The sequence below is a fragment of the Cydia splendana genome, chromosome 18, assembly GCF_910591565.1.
Source record: "Cydia splendana chromosome 18, ilCydSple1.2, whole genome shotgun sequence".
Lineage (NCBI taxonomy): Eukaryota > Metazoa > Arthropoda > Insecta > Lepidoptera > Tortricidae > Cydia > Cydia splendana.
The window spans coordinates 14,975,799-14,985,880 of NC_085977.1; the positions used below are offsets into that span (position 1 = coordinate 14,975,799).

Consider the following 10,082-nt stretch of genomic DNA (forward strand, 5'->3'; position numbering starts at 1 on the left):
CTCTTCCAGTTATTTGGTCATATCCATTCAATATCCATTCTCATTAGTGATTTAGCTCTTGTAAAGCGATAGCGAACTTTACAAGGACCACATGGACAACCGGCCGTTGACTCCAAAATGACGGTTAAACGTGCTTCAAGATTAATTCTCCATTCACTGCACACTACCACATTAGTTTACTGTATAATAGGCTATCGATATTACACTTTAAACAATATTAATGAGCAAAAAATAAAGCAATTGATCCCGACGCGTGACAATTAAGATGGCGCTCGAACCGGAAGTCCTGAACGCTAGAGGCCGTGTTGTGGTTTCTAAACGCAGCTGTCATGTCACTGTCAACTGTCAATGTCTATTGCATGAAGTTGATGCGTATGAACTCTCGTCTGCGATTCGATTTGTTATTGTAATTTAATAAAAGCCAAGACTTTCTTAAAGCTAATGATATATTGTGACACGCCATTTAAATAAGAATAAATAATAATTGGTTAGTAACTTAGTACATTATATGACAGTGTAAGATTTATTTTCTGTCAGTTGGCCGGTCAAAATCTTTCAGTACCGATTTAAAAGTTTTAACGCAGAGTCGACTCTTTATTCCATATTTAAATAACTGACCAGGTCCTATAGGGATAGGGCTGCCATCTCTAAATTCGCGGAACTCGGAAAAAGACTTGAAAAATCGGACATTTGGCGTAAACGCATTTTTTCCCCGGACATGTATTTATACGGTTTTTACCTACTTTGTACACAATTAATAAAAAAAAAAGCCTTTTATTTCCTTTCATTATACATAAAGTTTGTTAATATAATTTTGTTAATTTAATTTGTAGGAACCCGTTAGGTGAAGGCCTCTTCCAAAGACGTCCATTTTTCACGGATTTGTGCTATTCTTTTCCAATTTGGACCAGCCATTCTTTTCATGTCTTCCTCCCAGCGCATGTTTGGTTTGCCTTTTCGGCGCTTACCGTCTGGGCCTTTCCAGTTCGTGACTATGGCTGTCCATCTGTGGTTTTTAAGACAAGCCACATGTCCAGCCCATCTCCATTTTAGCTTTCTAGCGTGTTCTAGAGCATCTATTGCTTTTATTTTACTATGTCTTATCTTTAGTATCTTTTTTATGTACACAATAATGCCGGTAAATAGTTAATAAGGTGTTTCCTCACATAAAAAGTGTCCGGGTTTTATGCCTCCAAACTAGGACAAATCCGGGAAAACCCGGACAGATGGCAGCCCTATATAGGGATAACTGTTTACTGTTCTATTAAATTTAAGACTTAATTCTATTTCACTCTGTCACATATTTGGAATAGATTGTCTTAATTTTATAGTAACATTTTTGGTTTTTTATATTACAGAAAGAGATGGAAATCCGTCTGGAAGACTTCAATAGATGTTGTCGCTGCTGCCTTGCGATGGTGGATGCAATGAAACCTATATTTGGTGCTTGTCTTAATGATATGCTTGCAAAACTAATGAGTTTTCAGGTACCTACTTTTTAATAAGTTGTCTATAATAAGATAACTCCAACGACGAGCATTTATAGTTCGTTTTTTTTAGCATTAGAAAGAAGGTAAGCGATCTTGACATGTCTTTTAATAGAAAAACGCTTTGTAAAAATCAGTAACTATTACTTATGAAAGCAGAAGAATATAAATGATCGTATTAGATTCATAATTGTTACATATTTAACGTGACGTTTAAAATTAACGTGTTTTTCACTTAAAAGACACATCAAGATTGTTTACCTTTTTTCAATTCGCTAAAAAAAATGAACTATAGTTGACTTAAACAAGTGCCAATATTTCATATAAAAGAAACTTTTAAACTATGTCACACTCTTTTTTTATAGCACGCTTTTACCACAATTCAGTTATTGGTTGTATCTGTATTCTATGCCTTATTTTAATTATAATAATTAATTTTCAATCCCTCAGATAATACAGGATGACGGGTACCCGCAGCAAATGTGTTCTCAATGTGTACTCAGACTGAGCACTTCATACACTTTCTACACAAAGGTGATGAGAAGCCACAAGGTCTTAGAAGAAATATTAAAGGTATGAATTTTAAAGACCTCCTAGCCTAGTCTGTAGTGACCCTGCTTACGAAGCAAGATGTTTTTGTTTCCAATCTAGAGTCTAGAGTATTTATTTGTGTCTTTACAACAAATATTTATTTGTGAGTTATGGATGTTTTCTATGTATTTAAGTATTTGTCCATATCTATATCATTATATACGTGATGATGCTCTCTTGACCAATTTCGGCCACAGCAACTGTGCTCTGGAGTAGGTAATTTTTAACTCGTGTTATTAGAGTGTAGCTGATCCACTCTCTTGTGCGCCCTTAGGTATGAGCGCATTTTGTGCATGCAGTGCCCCACCTACATAGTTGTAGGATATTGCGGTTGGCGGCTGAGCCTTAAGGTCATCTCGTCGATCTTACTATATATCATCATCATCATCATCATATACCCAATTACCCACAACACAAGTCTTATTGAGCAATTGAGCTAACTGTGGGACTAGGATGACTTGTGTAACATTGTCCCATAATATTTATTTATTTATTTAATTGTATGCTAACTCTACTGTTACTCAGAACTAGAAAAGAAAATCTTAATATACTAAGGGCGGAATTAATGCCATAATAAGGCATTCTCTACCAGTCAACCTTAAGGCAAAGCAGATAAATTATGGGTAATGTAGCAAAACAAAAATACAAGGGCATATTTAGGCATTTCTATATGAAAATATTTATGAGAAGAAGTAGTACCATATGAATATGAAATTGTTATACCATTTCCAGACAGCTGAAAAAAATGGGGGACTATCTGCTTCAGCAGAAAACAAGGAACAAAGGAAAGAGAAAGTATACACTGAAATAGAAAAGATAGAAGAAAGTACACCAGAGAAATGTTATATTCAGAAGAAAGTGCATTGTGATCAAAATTTCATTCCAAGTCAGTATGGGCGGGCATGGCTGACATGGCTCACTCCACTATTTCGTCGCGTCGCTACAAGTACACGTGGGTCCACACCAATTTTGGTGTCTAGCAGTAGTAGCTGCCGCGCACCGCTACGGAACGGACGCCTACTCGCGCTTGCGCTTGTATCTCGTAATATACGCGTTAATAGAGAGTGACCCTTCTGTACCTAGTCACAGATTAATAAATAGTTACTACGTAACAGATACCTCATTCCCAAACAAAAGCAAAAATACCTACGCTATAATAGCCTACAGAACCCTAATAATAATACCTGCTGCTCAGGACAAGAAGAAATGTACCATAATTACGCGCACAAAGAGTCGAGACTGTGTTGCCCGCCGTTCGAGTCACGTGCCAACGCGTCATCGTAAGAATGCGCTAGGGTTGTAGCTACCCTACCTATGATGATTATTGTAATAAAACGAATGTTGCGAATCAAATATGTTTTAGTTTTAATATAATGATTTATAATTTTTTCACTTCTCGGAATTCTCTGTTATTACAATTTTATAAGTAGTTGAAAATATCCTAAATCGCGTAAATAATTTTAATAAATATTCAGGAGCAAAGCAACGGACAATCAACGGTTTTTAAAAGTTGTAATACGGTGCTACCAGGCCGATTAATTATTACGTCGTCAAAATTATTTAAAAATACTTTTTCTAACCCTTCAATATAATTATTAAACTTTCAGGTGGGACCTTTAGCCCGCCATAAAAAGATGAATTTTTATTATAAGCTTTTTCCTTTGTTTTTTTTACTTTTTCACCCATCTACTGCACAATAATTACGTGGTTTCGGCATTTCGAAGCATAAGCGCGGGAAACGCGCGGTGCAATGCGGTGCGAGCGCTGAGGCGGGCGTTCGGCGGCCCTCTGTCGGTTGTATCGTCGACGATACGCCGAGCGGTAGGCATATAGCGCGTGGCCTTGAGCGTGTGACGGAGGCCTGACCTAGTACTATTGTTTATTCTGTGGTATTGTGAGAACAATGGATATCTATTTCTTGAAAAATTATTATGACTTTATGAAAATTATTACGAATTTGGGCACCATCGGCGAAATTAAGGTTCCCTGCAGCAGATACCCTGTCAATCCTGATTTTCAATGAACTACAACATTGGGGTTTGATACGTAATGTATAGTTACAGTCGCCATCAGATATATCTGAGCGGCCAAGTTGTTCACAATATCTGAACACGCACTCTAACGCCACGACAATAGAGGCGTGTTCAGATATTTGTGAGCACCTTAGCCGCTCTTATATATCTGATGGCGACTGTACAGGATTGAGGTCTAATAATTATATTTCAGAAAAAAATACTGCAAAGAACACGCCTATAATATCGGAATCGGAGAATAGTGAGGGTTCTGATAAAGAAGACTATTATCACTGTTCACAGTGTGAACATAGCTCAAAGAATCAGGAGACTTTTGAGGTTAGTGGCAAATATGAATAGAGTTAGACCGAGAAAAATCTGCAGCCCTGAAGATTTTGATAGCCCATGCAGTGTAAGTGTTATTTTAAAAATCAAACTTCTATGAAATTATGGGCTGCAGACTTTTCTTGCTCTAACTCTAATAATAGCCTCGTGCCACCTACCATACTAAATCATAGCATGGAGTTTGAATCTAGTTGTACCACATGTTTTCCCAATAAATTTAGAGATAATTATTTATGACCTTAATATTTTTGCTATTAACAGGTTCATTTACGCACACACTTGGTTAAACCTAAAAATATTTCGAAAGACGTAGATGCCTGCGCGCAACTATGTAATATCTGTGGTATGTATACTGTGCAGGTACCATATTAACTATTAAATATTTTTATCTAAGTAAACTGGAAAAAATGTCATACAGGGTGTAATCGTTAAGCGTAGGTGTTGTACTTAAGAGATAAAACTGCTTGAGATTCATTATTTGCGATAATAAACTGTAAATAAAATAATAAAACTACCGTTTATGAAATAATAAATCTAACATTTATTTTCTAAGGAAGTTATTTTTTTGTTTACAATTGCTCGAAGTGATGCCCTTCTTGTGCGATACATTGACGGGCCCTCTTAAATGTTTCTAAATGAACTTTTCTTAAACATTTTGTAAAATGCGGTGTAATAAAAAATAAATGTTAGATTTATTATTTCATAAACTGGAGTTTTGTTATTTTATTACAGTTTATTATCGCAAATAATGAATCTCAAGCAGTTTTATCTCTTACGACACCGACGTTCTTTGAGGGGTGAGTCGTCGTACTAAATGTATGGGAGGGTTTGAAATTAATGTTTGGGATATTTCTGCTTTTATTTAAAAAAGTTATTAATGTAATTTTACTCATTGGGTAACGCACTTTCGATATCAATTTGAAGTTTTTTGATATCTGTTATATTTACAGAATTATAGTCTGGCTACACTTAACGATTACACCCTGTATATGAAAAAAAAGCGCCCAGAGCTGGAATCGAACTAGCGTCCTCTGCAATCGCGGCAGTTGCCTACATGCGCTCGGCCCAGGGTCACGGCAGCGTGGGTCGAATTTTCTCAAGTATATTAGACGTTGCGGTCGCCCTAATAATGTGGTATGAGTATATTTTTGCAGGAGCTAGGTTCCGTTGGCGGACGTCGCTGCTCAAGCATTTGAGGCGGCATCGCGGCGGCCGACACCGGTGCGAGGTCTGCCGAAAAGTGTTCGCCGAGGCCTCCTCTCTAAATGTGCACATGGTGTAAGTATGAAGAGGAAAGGGGATAACCGCTTTTTCATATAAACATTATAAACCTAGTCCTCATCTTCCTCTCTGGATATTAGCATTAGAAATATTTTTACGCAATTATATGTATAAATATTAACCACAGCTACCCTTTGTTCGATTCTTTTTCGATTTTTAATTATGAGTACCTATGACTTTAAAAAAATAATAAAAAAAATTAAAAAAGTCAAACGAAGGGGCACAGGTATATAGTAAACAATATAGTTTATAAAAAATAATTTCCATAATGTCAGTATCGATCGAGAGAGGAAATTGGGCACTACGTTTGTACGGCGAACCGGCTCTTTCCTCGCGATTTCTTCCGTGTGTCTTATAAATCTATTGACCTCATTTTCGCATTATTACGAGTTGAATTTCCAAAAATCCTTGTTCTTACTAACAGTTTGAAATTCTCAAGAGAATATATACTTTATAATAAAATATAGTTGGTCAAACAAATTTGTTAGTCAGTAACAACCAGGAAAACTATACTCATCCTTTTCTTTTGGGTGCTAGTGTAAGACAAAGATAGTATGATTCTCTCTGTCTATGATTGAAATAAGACAGTCCTTTGACAAACTATATGTCATATAACCTTACAGGAGCCACAGCTTAAACCAAAAGCCCTACGAATGCAACACATGCGGCCGCTCGTTCGCTCAACAATCCAGTCTCAGAAAACACGCGCAGACGCACGACGCCCGCTCCCAACTAAAGTGCAGCGACTGCGATAAGAGCTTTCTGCATAAATGTAAGCTGTCAACTTCATATATTCACAATAATTCACATTTATCACCGACCTTCAAGAAAGAGCGTACTCCGAACTTAAAGGCTGGCAACGCACTTACAACCTCTCGGTGTAACGCGTGTCCATGAGTGACGGTAATACTTTACCATCAGGCGATTCGACTGCTCGTTTGCCTCTTTCCTATTTTTATCTAAATTCTAGCTAAGGGTGAGGCTGGTATTCCACCTGTCCAATTTCTTTGTCCAATGTGCATTGCGTCTCGATATCTCATTAAGCAAAATGCGAGACGCAAATACACATTGGACCAATATGTATATTTTACAGATGGAATACCACCCTAAGGAAGATTTAATCTACTATCTTGTTGTATTTTGAATTGAGTTGAATTTCATTTGTTCGAAAATTTTGCGAGACAAATGATATGTTATCTTGTTTGTTTTTAATGAAGGTTGATATTCCATCAAAACGGAGTGTACATCCTAATGTACACTGGGCGGCACGAGGGCATGTAAATTGACGTCACTAATAAGTAACGTAATTGTTCGTAGATTCATTGCTGAGACACCGCGAAAACGCGCACTCGGCCAACGAGTGTCCGCTCTGCAGAGAAATATTTAGAGGTTAGAACTAATGTAGATATTTAGAATCGGTGGTGGCCTAGCGGTTAGAGCGTGCGACTTTCAATCCGGAGGTCGCGGGTTCAAACCCCGGCTCGTACCAATGAGTTTTTTGGAACTTATGTACGAAATATCACTTGATATTTACCAGTCGCTTTTCGGTGAAGGAAAACATCGTGAGGAAACCGGACAAATCCTTATAAGGCCTAGTTTCCCCTCTAGGTTGGAAGGTCAGATGGCAGTCGCTTTCGTAAAAACTAGTGCCTACGTCAATTCTTAGGATTAGTTGTCTAGCGGACCCCAGGCTTCCATGAGCCGTGGCAAAATACCGGGATAACGCGAGGAAGAAGACTCACGTAGATATTTCAATTCGTTAATGCCTCGTTTTTGCTAGAAAAAGTTACCTAGAAGTAAGACGTATTAGACGTAATAAAAAAAAAGCATAAATGGGAAATAACTAATAAAAGCGTTGTTTTTAGGTAAAAAACTCCTGGATGCACATATGAAGCTTCATAAAAAGGAGATGGACAGCTTAAACACCGAAATGTTGACGGACAATGAAATGGTGACTGGTAAGTATCGTTTCGTCCTTAATTTTTTAAGGTTTCGTACCCCTAAATGCTCACGGGACCATTTAAAGAGGGGAGCCTACATCAGCTACCCTCTTACGCGTTAAATATTTGGTCTCTGATTGCCACTATAAAAACAGATTGTAAATATACAGATATAAAACAACAGTTTTAATGTTCCTTTTTCTGAATAATTTGACAGTATTTTTCGTTTTTCAGAATCGATAAATATTCAGACAGTTACGGTGGAATTCCTGTGTCTAATATGCACACAAAAGTTCCAAAGCAGAGAGGGTCTAGAGGTATGTGTTGATAATTACAACAAAATCATACTAATTCAGTAGTGTGCTTCGAGCGACACCGGCTTCCGACACGTCGGAAGGGAGGAGTCTAAGCGATATCTTACAGTACAAATCGTTCTGCCATTTTTTGCGGGGGGAAACGTGCACACAGTCGCACTTCTTACACACTACATACAAATTCCAATCCAATAAGGGGTATTACTGCAATGTTCTGCCGCCAGAGCGCAGCACTAAGCTAGCTAGTAAACCATAGAGTAACTTATACATACTGTGCCTTAAACTGTTTTTTGACAAATTTTCACAGACAATAAAATATGACATTGATGATTGATCAATGCGATTTGTTAACAAGGGCCTACCGGGAAACGAGAAAATCGAAATTTAGTTATCTGCCTCTTTATCGCTCGCATATGCAAGAGTGATAGAGAGGTTAGATAACGAAATTTCGATTTTCTTGTTTCGCGGTAGACCCCCAGATTGTGATGGACGGTGGTAGTGGCGCCCCCTACGCAGAGTTTTGCGTAATATTCCCTATTACGACACAAATACATAGAAAATGACATTACGTCAAAGCCAAATCTTGCACACCTCGATCTCTTCTTGTGTACGGATGAGTCAACTCGCCCCGCGCTAGTTGTGTGCATGCCCAGTTGGGCATGTGCTTCGGCAGAGGGGAAATAGTGCGAATTCCGACTCCCTTCCTGGCGTTGCTCGAAGGTAGTATGTGTCAGATAAATGACAGTCTTATGGACCGTTTTTCGGAGTTAAAAATGTATTAGATTCGTCTTTATTTATTCCGTCCCTGCAAAAATACTAATTTATTGTTATTTTATTAACTTCTTTGCAGGTACACGTTTGCGCCAGAGATTAGCTGAAGACTTTAACTAGAAACCAACTTTGTTATTTAAGTACTTATGTACTGTAAATAGAAAATAAAAATTGTTATAATTTGTCTTTCGATTATATTAAACCAGTCTGTTTTATTAAAAAAAAAACGGCTACAAATATAATGACCACCAAAAAATACTTTGGTACCCTAAATAAAAAAATCATGCTTACCAAAAAAAAATACTGAACACCAAAAAAATAAGGCCTAAAAATACAAAAGTACCACCACTTTAATTACGACTGCACTTCAAATTGTATTCAAATACCAAATATATTGAATGATCACCAAAAATCATTAATGATCACCAAATCTTGAAGACCAAATTAATGCGATATTTTCACCTAAATAAACCACTATGATTACCAAAAAATTTATACATATTACCAAATAAAGTAAACTGATGCCAAAATTACTAGCCCCTCCCGCTCAAACCCCGTAGCCCGCACCGCATACCTACCTAACCTAATCTACTTTTCTAGTAGCATTTCGTTATGCTACTAGAAAAGTAAGTTAAACTGCTATCAGTTAAGTGGGTTAGGTTAGGTTAGCACTGCGACCCTTACAGAAACGAAATGGTACTAGAAAAGTAGGTTAGGTTAAGTTTCAACTGCTACCCATACAGATACGAAACGCTACTAGAAAAGTGGGTTAGGTTAGGTTTGAACTGCGACCCTTACAGAAAAGAAATGCTACTAGAAAAGTGGGTTAGGTTAGGTTTGAACTGCGACCCATACAGAAACGAAATGCTACTAGAAAAGTGGGTTAGGTTAGGTTTGAACTGCGACCCTTGCAGAAAAGAAATGCTACTAGAAAAGTGGGTTAGGTTAGGTTTGAACTGCGACCCTTACAGAAACAAAATGCTACTAGAAAAGTGGGTTAGGTTAGGTTAGAACTGCGACTGTTACAGAAATAAAATGCTACTAGAAAAAGGTGACGAAGTGGATTAATTAATTTAATAGGATAACGATATATTAAATTGAAATTGAAAATCTTTATTTCAGGTCTGTCGACCCATATTCTGTTAGTATACACGGTGCTTAAAATATGTTAGTTGAGTACATAAATTGTAAAATCAATAAATTAAATTAAAATTAAATTACATTAAAAATAATAAAACAATTAAAATCTAAATCAATTAAAATACATAAAAAAAAATGATTGCTCATTTTTAATTAAAATGTGGTTACTATTTTGTGATCGTTTTTACTATTTTTGCGTTT

The 10,082-nt window shown here is 37.0% G+C and overlaps 1 protein-coding gene across 1 annotated transcript; it reads left to right on the forward strand.

The window, feature by feature from the left end:
• The first annotated feature begins 353 nt into the window (after positions 1–353).
• On the forward strand, positions 354–8,877 carry LOC134799258 (zinc finger protein 658B-like). The gene is made up of 12 exons (XM_063771636.1): positions 354–487; positions 1,359–1,487; positions 1,938–2,060; positions 2,811–2,964; positions 4,305–4,429; positions 4,697–4,778; positions 5,590–5,713; positions 6,340–6,488; positions 7,034–7,105; positions 7,582–7,674; positions 7,891–7,973; positions 8,821–8,877. The coding sequence occupies exons 2-12, from the start codon at positions 1,365–1,367 to the stop codon at positions 8,842–8,844; spliced, it is 1,152 nt and encodes a 383-aa protein (XP_063627706.1). The 5' UTR covers positions 354–487; positions 1,359–1,364; the 3' UTR covers positions 8,845–8,877.
• Positions 8,878–10,082: the final 1,205 nt, after the last annotated feature.